General features: G+C 36.5%; 1 protein-coding gene across 9 annotated transcripts in view; it reads left to right on the plus strand.

Moving 5' to 3' along the window:
• COP1 (COP1 E3 ubiquitin ligase) overlaps positions 1-20729 on the plus strand; it is a 290627-nt gene that overhangs the window by 30043 nt on the left and 239855 nt on the right. For all 9 annotated transcript variants that reach the window (XM_049715673.1, XM_004269788.4, XM_033428138.2 and 6 more), the window contains one exon: positions 15548-15607. In XM_049715673.1, the coding sequence (XP_049571630.1) occupies positions 15564-15607 (44 nt within the window). In that variant the 5' untranslated portion in view covers positions 15548-15563. The remainder of the gene's footprint in view (positions 1-15547; positions 15608-20729) is intronic.

The raw sequence follows: 20729 nt of genomic DNA on the forward strand, positions 1-20729 counted from the left end.
TATCATGAATCTGCCTCTCCTACTGGTCTTTTTGGGGTTCCTTCTTTATGTCTTTAATTGTAGAAATTTTTTCTGGTACGTTTCAGTCTTTTTCAAAGATGGTTGTTCTGCATATTGTGATTTTGGTGTGCTCGTGAGAGGAGGTGAGCCCAAGGTCTTTCTATTCTACCATCCTGGCCACTCTCCCCAACCCAGTTTTTTTAAATGGGCAAAAGAGTTGAAATAGATACTTCCTTTATGGAGTATTGCAGCAACCAATTCCCCTCCTTGCAGATGATCCATCACCTCTAGAAGTTGGATAATGACTAATACTGGTTTAATATGAAAGGGTATAACTCAGGAACAGCCACATGGAAGAGATGCATAGGACAAGGTATTGGGAAAGGGTGCAGAGCATCCACGCTATCTCCAAGTGTGCCACTCTTCCCGAATCTACAGGTGTTAACCAATCTGGAAGCTCTCTGAACTCTCTTGGCTAGTATAGTTTCTGATGAGAGGTCTGCTGTATTCTTATCTTTGTTCCTCTATATGTGATGTGTCTTTTTTCTATGACTGCCTTCAAGATTTTCTCTTCATTTTTGCCTTTATCAGTTTAAATGCATTGTATGTGTCAGGGTGTTTTTTTGTTTTTTAAAATTCTGCTTGGACAGCAAAGGAAACCATAAACAAGACCCAAAGACAATCCTCAGAATGGGAGAAAATATTTGCAAATGAAGCAACTGACAAAGGATTAATCTCCAAAATTTACAAGCAGCTCATGCAGCTCAATAACCAAAAAACAAACAACCCAATCCAAAAATGGGCAGAAGACCTAAATAGACACTTCTCCAAAGAAGATATACAGATTGCCGACAAACACATGAAAGAATGCTCAACATCACTAATCATTAGAGAAATGCAAATCAAAACTACAATGAGATATCATCTCACACTGGTCAGAATGGCCATCATCAAAAAATCTACAAACAATAAATGCTGGAGAGGGTGTGGAGAAAAGGGAACCCTCTTGCATTGTTGGTGGGAATGTAAATTGGTACAGCCACTATGGAGAACAGTATGGAGGCTCCTTAAAAAACTACAAATAGAACTACCATACGACCCAGCAATCCCACTACTGGACATATACCCTGAGCAAACCATAATTCAAAAAGAGTCATGTACCCCAATGTTCATTGTAGCTCTATTTACAATAGCCAGGACATGGAAGCAGCCTGAGTGTCCATCGACAGATGAATGGATAAAGAAGATGTGGCACATAGATACAATGGAATATTACTCAGCCATAAAAAGAAACAAAATTGAGTTATTTGTAGTGAGGTGGATGGACCTAGAGTCTGTTATACAGAGTGAAGTAAGTCAGAAAGAGAAAAACAAATACCGTATGCTAACACATATATATGGAATCTAAGAAAAAAAAAAGTCATGAAGAACCTAGGGGTAAGACGGGAATAAAGACACAGACCTACTAGAGAATGGACTTGATGATATTGGGAAGGGGAAGGGGAAGCTGTGACAAAGAGAGTGGCATGGACATATATACACTACCAAATGTAAAAAAGATAGCTAGTGGGAAGCAGCTGCATAGCACAGGGAGATCAGCTTGGTGGTTTGTGACCACCTAGAGGGGTGGGATAGGGAGGGTGGGAGGGAGGGAGATGCAAGAGGGAAGAGATATGGGAACATATGTATATGTATAACTGATTCACTTTGTTATAAAGCAGAAATTAACACACCCTTATAAAGCAATTATACTCCAATAAAGATGTTAAAAAGAAAAACAGTTCTGCTTGGGGTTTTCTGAACTTCTTGGATATGTGGTAAAATGTCTTTTTTTGTTGTTGTTACTTAAAAAAATTTCAGCCACTGTCTCTTCATGTATTTTGATTCATTTTATATTGACCCACAGCCCATAGATGCTCTGTTTTCTTTTTTCCCCTTTGTGTTTTAATTTGGATACATCTTCTGATTCACTGCTTCTTTTCTTAACTTGTATTTCATGTATTAATGAACCCATGGAAATGATCCTTTGTCTCTGATGTTGTGATCTTGTGGAGTTTTACCTTGGGCATGTGTGACTAGTATTCAACAATGAACTTGATGAGAACACTATGTAGACTTTTTAGGATTTTCTTCTTGTAGCTCGTCCGTCTCTGGTCTTCTGCCCTGTAAATTCTTTCCCCTTTATCCTTCCTGAACTCAGCCAAATTGTGGTGCTCTGCTTGTGTGCTCCCTCCTTGGGCCTGTGAAACTTTCTGTGAAGGCAAAAAGCTGAATCTATGATAGTGTTCACTTCATTTGTTCCCCTTCCCTCAGAGATCTCAGTACTGTGTTGCTTAGTGTCCAGTGTCTAAAAGCAGTTGCTTCATTTATCTTATCCCTCTCCCCCATTTCCTAAGTGTGTATAGTAAGAGGGTAAGTTCGCGTCAATTAAATTTTGACCTCCAGTGCTAATCATGAGCTAATCATGTTCACATTGTTCATTCACCACCCAAGGCTCTTCTTTTGCTTTGTTTTACTTTGTCATATTTCTTTGATTCTAATTTTTGCTTTATTTACTTTGACATATTTGAAAATTGGGTTATATGTTATAGATGATGGAATTAAGAAAAATTCTTCTTGGCTAGGTGGCAGTTGGAGGTAGCTGTCATTTCATACAGATGTGTCAACAGAGAAAATGCCTGCCTCAAAATATGAATATATATTTCAGCAGATTGGAAGAAAGTCTCTCAGACAATTGTGAATTACTGTTTTATTCCCTGTGAACTAAATGTTTGAATGTGGGAGAGAGAGGTGGAGGAGATTTTGGAATTTGGTGAATTAGAAGTGTTTAGCAACATTCCTAAAGCTGGAGTCAAATGTAGGTGAGCTGGCTGAATGTAAACTTGGCTTACAATCCCAAGAACAGTAGCTTTTAGTTAGTTCTATTATGGATTCTCTCAGTAAAGGATACTTTACCAAAGTAATAGACAATATTATGTGGAAAAATCTGCATATCAGTGACTTAGTCAAAAAGTGATTCAGAAAAGCTAGACCCTGAAGAATGAGAATTAGTTGGAAAACCTAATTATTATTATTATTTTTTAAATTTCATTTTTATTTATTTATTTATTTGGTTGGTTGGTTGCGTTGGATCTTCATTGCTGTGCGTGGGCTTTCTCTAGTTGCATCGAGTGGGGGCTACTCTTCATTGTGGGGCGCAGGCTTCTCATTGCGGTGGCTTCTCTTGTTGCAGAGCATGGGCTCTAGGTGCGTGGGCTTCAGTGATTGTGGCACATGGGCTCAGTAGTTATGGCTCACGGGCTCTAGAGCGCAGGCTCAGTAGTTGTGGCCCACGGGCTTAGTTGCTCTGAGGCATGTGGGATCTTCCTAGACAAGGGATTGAACCCGTGTCCCCTGCATTGGCAGGCAGGTTCTTAATCACTGCGACACCAGGGAAGTCCCTGAAAACCTAATTATATATAAATATATGTGTGTGTGTGTTTTTTCCACAAGAGTGGTGTATGATAAAACTTGTTTAAGTCTAAAAGAACTTTTTAGAAAAGGGTAAAATTCCTAACTGATAAGAAAGTATTATCATAGTTTAATTAGCAGAGTTGTTTCTTTTTTAGTTGCATATGATGGTACAGCTTATTATTGATGTCATTTTTAGATTCTGTTGAATAAGGTATTGTATTCCTCCCCTTACTTCATTTCTTATTCTCCTGACCTCTTCTCTTGGTTTTCTATTCTATTGTAATTTATATATGTTTTTGAATGTGTGTATACCTGTGAAGTATATTTTTTTGTATTTTAATTTTATGTAAATTGTATTGTGTCACAGATCTTATTTTAATTTCTATTTTCACTTGACAAAATATCCAGCAATGGTGCTCCATGTACCTTTGGTTCATTCCTTTTGACTGTTGCATGATGTTTTGTAGTATTTATCTAGGTACATTTTATTTCTCCATCCTAGTAATTTTGAGCATTAAGGCTGCCTCTAATTCCCTACTGTAACAAGAAGTATCCAGTTTGTTGCAAGTATCCTCATAGGTATTCCCTGTTGACAGATGTGGATGTTTCTCTCTTAGCTGTACACACACATGCACAGACACACATATATATACATAAATGGAAACACAGCTGTACGTATATATTTACATATATGTACACACATGCTACACATATACTCCAGGATGTGTATATATTTATATCTGTACCTATTTACAAATAATCTCAAGAGTGGGATTGCTGGGTCATAAGTATATGAATATGCAATGTAAGTTGCTAGTTAGAGTAACTCTTCATGAAGATTCTTGTTTCTCCATATCCTCCCTAACATACTTGATATTCTAATTTTCTAATAACTTAATGGGGATAAAGTGTTATTTTATTATTTTAATTCGCATTTTTTGATTAGTAGTGAGTTGGAACATCTTTCCACGTACTTGAAAGGCAGTGTGTTTTCCCCTGCTGTGAATTAGGAATTGACATTCTTTCCCATTTTTTCTATTGGATTTTCTGTCTTATATGTTGATTTACAAGAATCGCTTGTGTTATGGTGCTACAAGAGACATGAATGGTCACAGCAGGGGCTTTAATCCATTTGTGATTTCTTCCCCCTTTTTGATGCTGCCACTTTGTCAGATGTCCATAAAAAGTTTTGAGGGGTGTCCATAAACATTTTGGGGGGTCTGTATAAAGTTTTGGGGGTTGTATAAAATTTCAGGTGTCTGTGTAATGTTTGGCCTGGCTTCCAATTCATATACTTGCTATGCTTGTACTTATGCTTAGGTCTTCTGGCTCATCGTCCTTCAATGCTATTGATAGGCAGAGTAGAAGGGGTTCTAAATTGTTTGTTTACAGTTTTTCCCAGAACCTCCTCTGGGTATGTTCTTGCTATTCAAAATTGGGAAGAGCTGGGAGTTGGGAATTCCCTGGCAGTCCAGTGGTTAGGACTCACGCTTCCAACTGCAGGGGTCACGGGTTCAGTCCCTGGTTGGGGAACTAAGATCCCACCTGCTGCACAGCATGGCCAAGAAAAATAACAAAAACAAAAACAAAAAACAAAATTGGGAAGAGTTAGTTGTGTTTTGTTAGGATCTCCTCTGTATTTCTATATTTCCTGCATATTTCAACCCTTTCTTGGGAAGGGGAGTGATCAGTTAGTCCTTTTCTTCCTTTATTCTATTGTAGGTATTTCTTCAAAAAAAAATTTTTGTTTTTGAAGTACAGTGTCTATTGAATGTGTACCATAAAGTCAAAAAATTGTAACTCAAATCACTGTAAGTCAGAGACCATCTGTTCAAGCTTTTTGCCCAGTTTTTAAATTGGGTTGTTTATTTTTCTGTTGTTGAGTTGTATGAGTTCTTCATATATTCTGGGTGTAAGTCCCCTCTTGGATATGTGATATGCAAATTTTCTCTCCAGTTATGTGGGTTGTCTTTTGAGTTTTTTGACAATGTCCTTTGATGCACAAAAGTTTTAAATTTTGAATAAGTCCAATTTATCTATTTTTTCTTCTGTTGCTAATGCTTTTGGGGTCATATCTAAGAAACCATTGCCAAGCCCAATGTCATGAAGATTTATTGTGCCTTTTTCTAATAGGAAAATTCCTTCAGGTTTTTAGCTTGGGTGGATTCTACTCTTCCCACATTTGTATCATTGCTACAGATTTTTCCATTTTTTTTCTTTTTGTGTATTCTGCCATTTATTTAATATTGTATACCAGGAATTGTACTAAGTACTTAATAGATATTTTATTAATCAGTACAGTGATTCTATGATGTAAATATCATCCCAGTTATACCAAAGAGGAAACAGGGTTAAAGAGATTAAACTACTTGTCCAAAGTCAGAAAGCTGTAGGTAGCATAGCTAGGATTAATTTCAGTTGAATTCCATTTTTATTGGCAGTCTTGACCTTTAATGTGGTTGAAAAGCTAGCTTTTGGTGAAAAGAATGGAGACTTTCTTCTCTTTAATTCACATGGTATTCAGAAGCCATTCCTTAAAAACTACTTATTGAAACTGATCTGATAGTAATTTTTAGGTACTGCATGCAATTTTTACTATTCGTGGAACATATTATATGACAAGTTATATCATGTCCTGCTCTTTGTTTTTTTTTAAATAAACTAATGGGTGATAGAGCTCTATGTGAAATAAACCTATTGTCAATTCTTTTTGTTTTCAGGCCAAAATTTTTGATTCATTTTTCCCTCATACCCAACATCTAATCCATAGGAAACCAAAGCTCTACCTTCAAATTATATTTAGATTCTGACTAACCCTATTGCTATGCTACCCGCTTAGTTTAATCCAGCACCCAAATTATTAAAATAGCTTCTGTTTCTACAATTGCTTTCCTTAAGTCTTTTTTCAACATATAGGGTAGAGTGATCAAGTTCATCAGTGTCAAATCATATCACTCCTGTGTTCCAAATCCTTCAGTGAATTCCTGTTTTATTCACTGTAAAAGCCAAAGTCCTTAACTTGATTTAAGGAAGTTCTTTGATATGACCCCTTGTTACCTCTCTGGCTTCCTATTCTACTATTTTCCCACTTGCTTATTCTACTCTAAACTGACCATCTTGCTAGTCTTTGAACATGGCACCTCAGGATATTTGCACTTACTCTTACTGCTAGGTTGTGGTTGCCCCAGATTTTTGTGTGGATCATTTTCCTGCTATCTAGAAATAGTTACTCAAATGTCAACTTCTCATTGAAGCTTCTCTGACTACTCTATGTAACCCAACCCAACACTTCCTATCCCCCTTCCCTACTTAATTTTTTACTTATCATTTATCACTATCTAGCCTTACTGAATAAGGTCATTTTTATTTATCTCATTTATTAAATGTGTTTTCCACTAGATTGTAGAACCATGAGGGACTTTTGTTTGTTTTATTCACCTCTCTGTCCTTGGTATCTAGAACAGTGTCTGGTATATAGTCAGTACCTAATATATAATTTGTTGAGTATATGACTGTTTTAAGATTTTTGGAATTTTCTGAGAGGGTATTGATAAGTATTCACAGTTGATTCATTCTGGTTGCTGAGGCCAGTCCTAAAAATACTTATTGTTGGCACTGTTGGAAGTCTAGACTGAGAGATCAGTCTGTTAAGATATTTTGCATCTTGCTTCTAAGCTTCATTTAATGCAGTATAAAACAGATGTGATGGTATTGTTACTCAGACTTACAAACATACTTACTTTGGGAACAGAAAGATCTCTTCCCCCAAATCTTAAAAATACTTTATTAGTGGTTTAAAAGGTTGGTGTATTAATATCTAGACCTTCTGTAATAGAAGAATTGGAATGTTTACTCTTGTTCACTTAACAGCTGAGTTTTAGAAATTAACCATTATTGGGACAACAGAGTTTCATCCAGAGGAACAGTTTTTTAAAATCAAAATAATATATGGAGTTATTACGACAATGTGGTGTTGGCAAGAGTAGACAGTTCAATATGAACGAACAGAGAGTCCAGAAATAGACCCACGTAAATGTAGTCAACTGATCTTTGACAAAGTAGCAGAGGCAAAACAGTGTAGGAAAGATAGTCTTTCTAGCAGATGGTGCTGGAACAACTGTTCATCCACATGCAAAAAAAACAAAAAAAAATCTGAAAACAGACCTTATCCCTATTCACCAAATTACCTCAAGATGTATCACAGACCTAAATGTAAAATGCAAAGCCATTAAATTCCTAGACAATGACAGGGGAAATCTAGATAACCTTGAGTTTGGTGATGACTTTTTAGACACAACACCAAAGGCATGATCTATGAAAGAAAGGATCAAAAAACTAAACTTCTTTAAAACTAAAAATTTCTCCTCAGGGTGAGAGACACTGTCAAGAGAATGAAAAGATAAGCCACAGATTTGGAGAAAATATTTCTAGAAGACATATCTCATATAGGATTTTTATCTAAAATATACAAAGAACTCTTAAAACTCAACAGTAAGAAAGCAACCTGATTTATTTATTAAAAATTTTTTTTAAAAATGTTTATTTATTTTCTTATTAGTCACCCATTTTATACACATCAGTGTATACGTGTCAATCCCAATCTGCGAGTTCATCACACCACCACCCCCTGCCACTTTCCCCGCTTTGGTGTCCATACGTTTGTTCTCTACTTCTGTGTCTCAATTTCTGCTCTGCAAACCGGTTTGTCTGTACTGTTTTCTAGGTTCCACATATATGTGTTAATATACAATATTTGTTTTACTCTTTCTGACTTACTTCACTCTGTATGACACTCTCTAGATCCATCCACGTCTCTACAAATGACCCAATTTCGTTTCTTTTTATGGCTTAGTAATATTCCATTGTATATATGTACCACATCTTCTTTATCCATTAGTCTGTCGATGGGCATTTAGGTTGCTTCCATGACCTGGCTGTTGTAAATAGTGCTGCAATGAACATTGGGGTGCATGTGTCTTTTTGAATTATGGTTTTCTCAGGGTATATGCCCAGTAGTGGGATTGCTGGGTCATATGGTAATGCTATTTTTAGTTCCTTAAGGAACCTCCATACTGTTCTCTATAGTGGCTGTATCAATTTACATTCTCACCAACAGTGCAAGAGAGTTCCTTTTCTCCACACCCTCTCCAGCATTTGTTGTTTGTAGATTTTCTGATGATGCCCATTCTAACTGGTGTGAGGTGATACCTCATTGTAGTTTTGATTTGCATTTCTCTAATAATTAGTGATGTTGAGCAGCTTTTCATGTGCGTCTTGGCCATCTGTATGTCTTCTTTGGAGAAATGTCTATTTAGGTCTTCTGCCCATTTTTGGATTGGGTTGTTTGTTTTTTTAATATTGAGCTGCATGAGCTGTTTATATATTTTGGAGATTAATCCTTTGTCCGTTGATTCATTTGCAAATATTTTCTCCCATTCTGAGGGTTATCTTTTCGTCTTGTTTATGATTTTCTTTGCTGTGCAAAAGCTTTTAAGTTTCCTTAGGTCCCATTTGTTTATTTTTGCTTATATTTCCATTACTCTAGGAGGTGGATGAAAAAGTATCCTGCTGTGATTTATGTCAAAGAGTGTTCTTCCTATGTTTTCCTCTAAGAGTTTGATAGTGCCCAGTCTTACATTTAGCTCTCTAATCTATTTGGAGTTTATTTTTGTGTATGGTGTTAGGGAGTGTTCTAATTTCTTTCTTTTCCATGTAGCTGTCCAGTTTTCCCAGCACCACTTATTGAAGAGGCTGTCTTTTCTCCATTGTATATTCTGCTTCCTTTGTCAAAAATAAGGTGACCATATGTGCATGGGTTTATCTCTGGGCTTTCTATCCTGTTCCATTGATCTATATTTCTGTTTTTGTGCCAGTACCATATTGTTTTGAATACTGTAGCTTTGTAATATAGGCTGAAGTCAGGGAGTCTGATTCCTCCAGTTCCGTTTTTTTCCCTCAATACTGCTTTGGCTATTTGGGGTCTTTTATGTCTCCATACAAATTTTAAGACTTTTTGTTCTAGTTCTGTAAAAAATGCTATTAGTAATTTGATAGGGATTGCACTGAATCTGTAGATTGCTTTGGGTACTATAGTCATTTTCACAATATTGATTCTTCCAATCCAAGAACATGGTATGTCTCTCTATCTGTTGGTATCATCGTTAATTTCTTTCATCAGTGTCTTATAGTTTTCTGCATACAGGTCTTTTGTCTCCCTAGGTAGGTTTATTCCTAGGTATTTTATTCTTTTTGTTGCAGTGGTAAATGGAAGTGTTTCCTTAATTTCTCATTCAGATTTTTCATCATTAATGTATAGGAAGGCAAGAGATTTCTGTGCATTAATTTTGTATCCTGCAACTTTACCAAATTCATTGATTAGCTCTAGTAGTTTTCTGGTGGCATCTTTAGGATTCTCTGTGTGTAGTATCATGTTATCTGCAGACAGTGACTGTTTTACTTCTTTTTTTCCAATGTGTATTCCTTTTATTTCTTTTTCTTCTCTGAGTGCCGTGGCTAGGACTTCCAAGATTGTTGAATAATAGTGGTGAGAGTGGACATCCTTGTCTTGTTCCTGATCTTAGAGGAAATGCTTTCAGTTTTTCACCATTGAGAAGGTTGTTTGCTGTGGGTTTGTTGTATATGGCCTTTATTATGTTGAAGTAGGTTCCCTCTGTGCCCACTTTCTGGAGAGTTTTTATCATAAATGGTTGTTGAATTTCATTGAAAGCTTTTTCTGCATCTATTGAGATGATTATATGGTTTTTTTCCTTCAGTTTGTTAATATGGTATATCACATTAATTGATTTGTGTATATTGAAGAATCCTTGCATCTCTGGGATAAATCCCACTTGATCATGGTGTATGATCCTTTTAATGTGTCGTTGGATTCTGTTTGCTAGTATTTTGTTGAGGATTTTTGCATCTATATTCATCAGTGATATTGGTCTGTAATTTTCTTTTTTTATAGTACCTTTGTCTGATTTTGGTATCAGGGTGAAAGTGGCCTCATAGAATGAGTTTGGGAGTGTTCCTTCCTCTGCAATTTTTTGGAAGAGTTTGAAAAGGATCAGTGTTAGCTCTTCTCTAAATGTTTGATAGAATTCACCTGTGAAGCCATCTGGTCCTGGACTTTTGTTTGTTGGAAGATTTTTAATCATAGTTTCAATTTCATTACTTGTGATTGGTCTGTTCATATTTTCTATTTCTTCCTGGTTCAGTCTTGGAAGGTTATACCATTCTAAGAATTTGTCCATTTCTTCCAGGTGGTCCATTTTATTGGCATAGAGTTGCTTGTAGTAGTCTCTTAGGATGCTTTGTATTTCTGCGGTGTCTGTTGTAACTTCTCCTTTTTCATTTACAATTTTATTGATTTGAGTCCTCTCCCTCTTTTTCTTGATGAGTCTGGCTAATGGTTTATCAGTTTTGTTAATCTTCTCAAGGAATCAGCTTTTAGTTTTATTGATGTTTGCTATTGTTTTCTTTTTTTCTCTTTCATTTATGTCTGCTCTGATCTTTATGATTTCTTTCCTTCTGCTAACTTTGGGTTTTGTTTGTTCTTCTTTGTCTAGTTCCTTTAGGTGTAACATTATGTTGTTTATTTGAGATTTTTCTTGTTTCTTGAGATAGGTTTGTATAGGTATAAACTTCCCTCTTAGAACTGCTTTTGCTGCATCCCATAGGCTTTGGATCATCGTGTTTTCATTGTCATTTCTCTCTAGGTATTTTTTGATTTCCTCTTTGATTGCTTTAGTGATCTCTTGGTTATTTAGTAATGTATTCTTTAGCCTCCATGTGTTTGTGTTTTTTATGGGTTTTTTTCCTGTAATTGATGTCTTATCTCATTTTGTTGTGGTCAGAAAAGATGCTTGATATGATTTCAGTTTTCTTAAATTTATTGAGGCTAGATTTGTGACCCAAGATGTTAATTTTCCTGGGGAATGTTCCGTGCGCACTTGAGAAGAAAGTGTAATCTGTGGTTTTTGGATGGAATGTCCTATAAATATCAATTAAATCTGTTAGGTCTATTGTGTCATTTAAAGCTTGTGTTTCCTTATTAATTTTCTGTTTAGATGATCTGTTCATTGGTGTAACTGAGGTGTTAAAGTCCCCCACTATTATTGTTACTGTCGATTTCCTCTTTTAGAGCTGGTAGCAGTTGCCTTATGTGGTGAGGTACTCCTATGTTGGGTGCATATATATTTATAATTGTTATATCTTCTTCTTGGATTGATCCGTTGATCATTATGTAGTGTCCTTCCGTTTCTCTTGTAACATTCTTTATTCTAAAGTCTATTTTATCTTATATGAGTATTGCTCCTCTAACTTTCTTTTGATTTCCATTTTCATGGAATATCTTTTTCCGTCCTCTCACTTTCAGTCTGTATGTGTCCCTAGGTCTGAAGTGGGGCTGTTGTAGACAGCATATAATGGGTCTTGTTTTTGTACCGTTTCAGCAAGCCTGTGTCTTTTGGTTGGACCATTTAATCCATTCACATTTAAGGTCGTTATCGATATGTATGTTCCTATTACCATTTCCTCAATTTTGGGGGCTTTGTTTTTGTAGGTCCTTTTCTTCTCTTGTGTTTCCCACTTAGAGAAGTTCCTTTAACATTTGTTGTCGAGCTGGTTTGGTGGTGCTGAATTCTCTTTGCTTTTGCTTGTCTGTAAAGCTTCTGATTTCTCCATTGAATCTGAATGAGATCCTTGCTGGGTAGGGTAATCTTGGTTGTAGATTCTTCCCTTTCATCACTTTAAGTATATCATGCCACTCCCTTTGAGTTTGTAGAGTTTCTGCTAAGAAATCAGCTGTTAACCTTATGGGAGTTCCCTTGTATGTTATTTGTCATTTTTCCTTTGGTACTTTCAGTAATTTTTCTTTGTCTTTAATTTTTGCCAATTTGATTACTATGTGTCTCGGTGTGTTTCTCCTTGGGTTAATCCTGTATGGGACTCTCTGCGCTTCCTGGACTTGGGTGGCTATTTCCTTTCCCATGTTAGGGAAGTTTTCGACTCTAATCTCTTCAAATATTTTCTCAGATCCTTTCTCTCTTTTCCCTCTGGGACCCCATAATGCGAATGTTGTTGCGTTTAATGTTGTCCCAGAGGTCTCTTAGGCTGTCTTCATTTCTTTTCATTTTTTTTTCTTTATTCTGTTCTCCAGCAGTGAATTCCACCATTCTGTCTTCCAGGTCACCTCTTCATTCTTCTGCCTCAGTTATTCTGCTATTGATTCCTTTTAGTGTATTTTTCGTTTCAGTTATTGTATTGTTCATCTCTGTTTGTTTGTTCTTTAATTCTTCTAGATCTTTGTTAAACGTTTCTTGCATCTCCTCGATCTCTGCCTCTATTCTTTTAACGAGGTCCTGGATCATCTTCACTATCATTATTCTAAATTCTTTTTCTGGAAGATTGCCTATCTCCATTTCATTTAGGTGTTTTCCTGGGGTTTTATCTTGTTCCTTCATCTCCTACATAGCCCTCTGCCTTTTCATCTTGTCTATGTTTCTGTGGTTTTTGTTCCATAGGTTGCAGGATTGTAGTTGTTTTTGCTTCTGCTAGCAACCTGATTTAAAAATGGACCAAAGGCCTTGACTGTCACCTCAGAAATATACAGATGGTAAATAAGCATGTGAAGAGATGCTCCATATCATCATAGCCATCAGGGAAATGCAAATGAAAATAACAATGAGACATCACTAAAACACCTATCAGAATGGCTAAATCTTGAGCACTGACACCACCAAATACTGAGGAGGATGTGGAGCAACAGAAATCTCATATTTTGTTAGTGGGGATAAAAATGGTGCAGGTACTTCGAAGACAGTTTGGTTGATTTCTTACAAAACTAACCTACCCTTAGCATATGATTCAACAATTTTACTCCTTGGTATTTACCCAAAAGAGTTGAAAACTTAGGACTACACAGAAGCCTGCACAAAGATGCTTGTAGCAGCTTTATTCATAATTGCCAGATCTTGGAAGCAATGAAGATGTCCTTCAGTAGGTGCATGGATAAATAAACTACCGTATACCCAATCACTGGAATATTATTCAGCACTGAAAAGAAATTAGCTATCAAGCCATGAAAAGATATGGAAGAACCTTAAATGCATATTACTAAGTGGAAGAAGCCGATCTGAAAAGGCTACATACTGTATAGTCCCAACTATATGACTTTCTGGAAAAAACAAAACTATGGAGACAATAAAAAAATCAGTGGATGTGCGTAAGGGGAGAGAAACGAATAGGCAGAGTATAGAGGATTTTTAGGGCAGTGTAAATAATATGTATGATATTATAATGGTGGGTATATGTCATTATACTTTTGCCTAAACCCATAGAATGTACATGAAGAATGAACCCTAAGGTAAAATTTGGAGTTTGGGTGATTATGATGTGTCAATGTAGGTTCATGCTTGTTTAAAAAAAATGCCCTGTTCTTGTGAGTGATGATAATAGTGGAGGCTGTGCACATGTGGGGGCAGGGGAGATCTCTATACCATCCTTTCAGTTTTGTTGCAGATGTAAAGCGCCTCTAAAAAAATAAAGTCTTTAAAGTGGGGGATAAATATTGCCTCTGCTCTGGGTTTTGGGCGTTAAGATACCTGCTTGAGCACCCACTGTACCAGTGTGAAATAAAATTTGTCTATCTCAGATCTGTTCTTCAGCATCGTTTAGTTGCAAACTGAGATCACAGAGCAGCCTCCACAGCTCATCCACATGTCCTCAGGAGGGAGCCCCACCCCTGCTTCCTTAACTTCATCAGACAGGAGCAAGATGGACTTTGTTCCAAAAGAAAAATTACCAAATCCCCACATTTAGGAGATTTCCCTTTATTCTGAGTCAGGGAGAGTAAAGACTGACAAAACCAGTGCAGTCTAAGCCAGCACACTATACTTGATGAAACTCTGAGCTTGTGCAACATAGAGATTTTATAACTTATTTATAACCTCACATTCTAAGATAGTATTTATGCCCAGTAAACTTTTCTTGAAGGGAGTGGGTAATTTTCATTTACAGTTTAATTGTCCCGTGACATCAATAAGCATTGGATTTGTATACCAGTAACAGGAAACTCGATAATTACTGGCTTAAGCACGTTAGGATTTACTTTTTCATGTAATGTGTAGTCCAGAGATTGACAATCCATGGATGATGCAACTGCTGAAGGATGTTATCAAGGAACCCATATCCTGTCTTCTTAGCTTATGTTTGTTGTCTTCATGATCTCAAGATGGCTGTTGTATCTCTGGAGACTTCATCAGAGTTTTTGGAGGAAGGAAGGGGGAAGGATAAAGGGAAATTGCTTCTTAGAAGGCTTTGCATTCTTCTGGTAGACGGTACCCTCTCAGAGATTGATAACCCCCTTTCCTTGGCCAGAACATGTGGCATAGTTGGTATGACTTGATATTTATCTCATGGTATCTGGAAGTAGAATAGAAGAGTGGTTGAGAACATGGATCTGAGTTTGAAAATTGGCTGTGTTACTTCCTAGCTGTGTGACTTTTAACATTCTGTGTCTCAATTTCCTTACCTATAAAGTGGGTCTAGTAATAGGTAGGTACCTATGCTGTTGAAAGGATTAAGTGAGTTAATATATGTCATTGTTTTAATGGACATGCATAGTTTGTGTTAAGTATTAGTTATCATTAGCATCTTCACTACCTAGAAGAGTTACTGAGATTGGAACTAAATTTATCACTCAGGAAATTCGTTTTCTTTGAGATAGGAAATAGAGCATTTAGATGGTTTTGTACCAGGGATGATTGAAAAAGATGGTAGAACTTAAGCACTCGTGATTGCATTATACTATAAAAATTTATGGTCAGGTTAAAGTATTGGAGTCAGTTAAATTATTCATTTAATTCATCTTAGAACTTGATGGTGCTTAGGGCCATCTTGAACAAATTGTCATTTTACCAGCAGTCCCCTAACGTTCATTCAGCTCAATAGAAATTTCATCTCATCAGTAGAAAGTTTGAAGACTTAGCTATGTATTGAAATATGATTTTGTTGGTATTGTTACTGACTTTTTCCAATTTGTAATCACTCTACTTAAAAAAATGTATTAATTATTTTTCTATTCTGTTTTTAGCCCTATCTGCTTTGATATGATTGAGGAAGCATACATGACGAAGTGTGGCCACAGCTTTTGGTAAGATGATTTAATTTAGTGAAATTGTCTTTTGGCAATTTTTAACTTGTGTGTAAATGTAGCCAGTGAGAAGTTATGCTTTTAAAGCTACTGTTGGTTATTTTGAATCATATTTCCTTGACCGATACACCTTTACAGGTTTGAGAGCTCAAGGCAAACATGTGGTTGCTGGTATAATTTCTGTGAAATACTTAGATTTACTATCAGCCTTATAGATGAAACTATAATAATAAACTTTTGGGTTTCTTAATTGTTTAAAGAGCTTTGCTGTTTTAGGAAATTGGGGGGTGCTGGGTAATTAGGATGAAGCATGAAGCACCTTTAACTCACTTGTGGGGGATAGATGCGAGGGCCATTAAAGCAGGGTGGAAGGTCATTGGAAAAGGATATTAGAGGATTAAAAAGTTCTGTGTTCTTTAACACTTTGCTCAGTGCTGTCTTTAGGTTATATGTCATGCTAATCTGTATATTTTAAAAGATTTTCAGTTGTGATAAAATATACTTAATACTTAACATTTACCATCTTAACCATTTTTAAGTGGAGTAGTATTGAGTATTGTAACATTGTTGTGCAAATCAGTCTCCAGAATGTTTTTATCTTGCAAAACTGAAACTATACCCATTAAACAACAAGTGCCATTTCCCTCTTATCCCAACCTCTGTCAATCACCATTCTACTTTTTGTGAATGTGACTACTCTGGATACCTCATATAAATGGAATCAAACAGTGTCTGTCTTTTGTGACTAGCTTATTTCACTTAGAGGGTGTTCAAGTTTTATCCATGTTGTAGCATGTGTCAAAATTTCCTTCCTTTTTGAGGCTGAATAACATTCCATTGCATATACAGTTGGCCCTCTGTATCTGCGGGTTCAGCATCTGTGGTTCAACCAACCATGGTTCCAAAGTATTTGAAAAAAAAATTCCAGAAAATTCCAAAAAGCACAACTTGAATTTGCAGCTCACTGGCAACTATTTACATAGCATTTACATTGTATTAATTATTATAAGTAACCTAGAGATGATTTAAAGTATACAGTAGGATGCACAGTAGGTTATATGCTAATAGTACACCATTTTATATAAGGGACTTGAGCATCCTTGGATTTTGGTATCTATGGGGGTCCTGACAGCAATTCACTGTGGGTACTGAGGGATGACCATATATATCATATTTTGTTTGTGCATTCTTGTCTCTATGGACGCTTGCGTTGCTTTCAGCTGTTAACTATTGTTAATAATGTTTCTTTGAACATTGGTGTATAAATAGCTTTTTGAAATCCTGCTTTCAGTTCTTTCAGGTATATACCTGGAAGCAGAATTGCTGGATCATATGGTACATCTGTGTTTAATCTTCTGCAGAACCTCCATACTGTTTTTCATACCTGCAGTACCATTTTACATTCCCACCAACAGTGCACAGGGTTCCAATTTTTCCACATCCTTTCCAACACTTGTTATTTTCTGTTCTCTTTTTTAATAGTGGTTATCCTAATGGGTATGTAATTTGTGTATGTTTAATTCCTTTAGTTTATTTACCTATTTATTTGATTGGAGGTGGTATATTCTACTTGCAGTCAGTCATCTCCCTAAATTATTTACCCTCTTTGTTTAGTATTTCTGTTTTGTTCTAATATATCTTATTATTCTAATTCATGTTGAAGTTAGACCCACAATTTTATACTGAGGTTGAATATGATATCTGTTAGGTTGATATCCATTAGTGAAGACGAGTATTGTCACCAGTTTGTAAGTCCTTTAGTTTGATCTGGAGTGCAGTGCTTTGTTGATAGGTATATCCAATCTGCCAGTCATTTAGAAAGAAATTTTAGAATAAAAATAGCTTCCTTAGCTTGCATTATCTATGTCCTTTATTAAAATAAAAGTTATTAAAATGATAAGAACAATGTATACTGTTGGCTATAAAAACTTTCATTGTACAGAAAGGTATAATATGAAATGTAAATGTTTCCTTTCCCCTAGCCTTTCTTTTCTACTTTCTCAAAGATTATCTCTGGTAAGAAGTGACTGTGTATTCTTTCAGAATCTTTTTGTTGGTTTTTTAAAAAAGGCCATCTTGCCTTCTTAAATAATTTTTATTTCCTGGTATATATTGCATTGACATTATTATCATTTGTGAATCACTTTCTTCTATATATTGCTACTGAAATTCTGGTCATGTGGGTCTTGACACATGTATGGGCTTGGTCTTTTCAGGCTGATTGTTTAGCAGTAGTGTTCTCTTTGGTCCATTAATTGATCCAGCACCTTAGCATTGCATAGGAAATCATATACTTCTCTTAGAGACATTGGGTTTTGATTATTCTGGAAAATTGGGTGATTTATGGTAGGCTTTCTCAACCTTGGTAGTATTGACATATTAGACCAGATAATTCTTTGTTGTGGGTAGCTGTCCTTGGTATTTTAGATTGTTTAGCAGTATCCCTGGCTTCTGTAGTAACCCAGTAACAACCCTTTTACTCCAAGTTGTGACGACCAAAAATGTCTCCAACCATTACCAGATATCCCTTAGAGGACAAAGTAGCCCTTAGTTGAGAACTACTGATATAAAGCTAAAAGAGCAAGTTCTTGAAGTTGGTAGACCAGGAATCTAGGTCTGGGTCTAAAACTTAACCTTTGTCAAGTCAGTCAACATATCATCTTCTTCTGCTCTCTGGCCCCCAACCCCCATTGTCTTCCTACCCTTTCACTTCTCTTCTTTCATAGATTTGAGGTGTTGAAGTGTGAAACAGATTGTAAAGTGAGGTTTCCATTTTTCCTAACTGCCCTTGTCTAACATATTCACTGTGGCATTTAAAAAAGCTTAAGAGTCTGCTGAATCAGTTCAATGATCTTGCTTCAGTATGTTGTGAAGTACAATAAATTACTAATTGACTTTATAACTAGACAGGCCGGGCCTTTTCAGTGAGTCCTGTAATCTTCATGGTGTGAGTTTAGTTCGTTGGTTTCTTAAATACCTTCTTTTTACCTTTAAATAAAAATAAAGGTTAGATCTTTGTTACAATTCAAGTTACTTTGTTACACTCTGATGTGATTGTGTTTTTTTAAAAAAAGTATTTATTTTTTTATTTTTAGCTGCGTTGGGTCTTCGTTGCTGTGCGCAGGCTTTCTCTAGTTGTGGCGAGTGGGGGCTACTCTTTATTGTGGTGCGCAGGCTTCTCACTTGTGGTGGCTTCTCCTGTTGTGGAGCACAGGCTCTATGGTGCGGGCTTCAGTAGCTGTGGCTTCCGGGCTCTAGAGTGCATGCTCAGTAGTTGTGGCGCACAGGCTTAGTTGCTCTGCGGCATGTGGGATCTTCCCGGACCAGGGATCGAACCCATGTCCCCTGCATTGGCAGGCAGATTCTTAACCACTGTGCTACCAGGGAAGTCCCTGTGATTGTGTTTTAAAATACCTACCAGAAAGCAGGTGTTGGTAGGATAGGGATGATAACATTGGTAGGAGCCAATAAACCTGGAAGTCAGGCTTCCATTGCCAGGCTTGATGAACTGTGAGACATTTTGTCCTTTTGTTGAAAGCAAAAGCTCTTAATTATTTACGGTGAGACATGAGAGGCCTGTGGAACTTCAGTCATTAACAGTAGCCTGTTGTATCAACTGTTTGCTAAGTTGAACCCTGGCTGGTTACCTGGAGCCAAGCAGAATACCACTTCAAGGTATACCACCATCCAGATTATTAACACTAAATCAAATTGGGCCACATCAACTGTTTATTCCTTGTCCCACTTAAAAATGATAAGTCTTTCCTAATAACAGGTTGGAGACATTATAGCGGGAAGTTCTTTCACTTTAAATCATTCCCACTTCGCAGTGAGCCTGCTATTAGCTATAATCTAACTGAAACTCAATGATATAATTTTAAAAATCTGGCTTCTGTATGACATAGAGATAAGGTTTGCTCTTTTTCTTTCCCCTTTGCTGCCTCCAGCTTGTCCCCTGCCCTCTGCTTCTCAGACCTCATGTATGTCAGCTCCTGATTTACTGTTTGCTTCAATACAAACTAGTTATAATTAACAGGGTCCCTCAGTGTTGTCATCTTGCAGCATACCTGTGATCAAGCCTGGGTGTCAGTTTGCCTTTTGGGACTTTTGACTAATCCATCACCTCATACCTTACTATTAGTCTTTTTTTGTACCTGGTTCTTATATAGAACCACTGGTACTGATTTTGTTTTCTTTTCTTTTTATAGTTCCTTCTTTTTTGAGAATTTTCTAATTATTCAGTTTTCTGTATCTACTCATCCCTGTTGACACAGACAGAAAAATCAATTATATTTTGTAGGTAGGTATATACTTAATAGAAGAAACAGAGCAACTGTATACATCTGTGGAGGAATATTCATTCTTTGTGGTCAGATCTACACTTATCAGGGGACATAGGTACCGTTAGCACACTGTGGTACTGAATAAATTTTTTTAAGAGTTGCAGTGTGAGTAGCTATTGAAAATTTCTCAGGTAGACCCAAAATATATATCCTTCTTATCTCTTTTTGCCCACCTATTTTGATCACTAGTTTAGGCATGTACTATTCTTTTGGAATCCAAAACATTGCATTTGGGCTGGTGATGGTCAAGGAGATAGATGAGTGAGAATGAATTAGAGTTACTGTATTGAGACTTTCTCGCAGTGTTTTATATGACCCAGAAGGCAGCAGAAGTATGTTTCTTTTTTGGTTATATCTATTTTCTCATGCATTCAAAATTTATTGAGTTCCAGCTCTTTAACAGGATATTGTGCTAGATATTGAGGGTACAGAGATGAGTAAAATAAATCTCTGCTTTTAATGAGCAAACAGAAGAGGGGCTGACAAAAACATACACAGATTAAGTACAGAATAAGACAGTTACTATTTCTCAGACTAGGGAGGGTCTACCCAAGGTGGTAGTGAGGCAATAGATGTTATAAAATAAACTTGATGCATCTTGTTATCACTGCAGTTTTATACAGTGGCGTGTCATTTGATTCATTTAAATTTTATAGTGTAGATGGTTATTATCAAGTACAATGCAGAAAAGTCATTTGAGCTTCTGTTTCTGAGGACAGTTCCTTCTGGTTATGTCCTAGACTATCTTTTTCTTCTAAGAGAGGATGGTATGGTAGTAA

Source organism: Orcinus orca, chromosome 1 (assembly GCF_937001465.1).
Source record: "Orcinus orca chromosome 1, mOrcOrc1.1, whole genome shotgun sequence".
Taxonomy (NCBI): Eukaryota; Metazoa; Chordata; class Mammalia; order Artiodactyla; family Delphinidae; genus Orcinus; species Orcinus orca.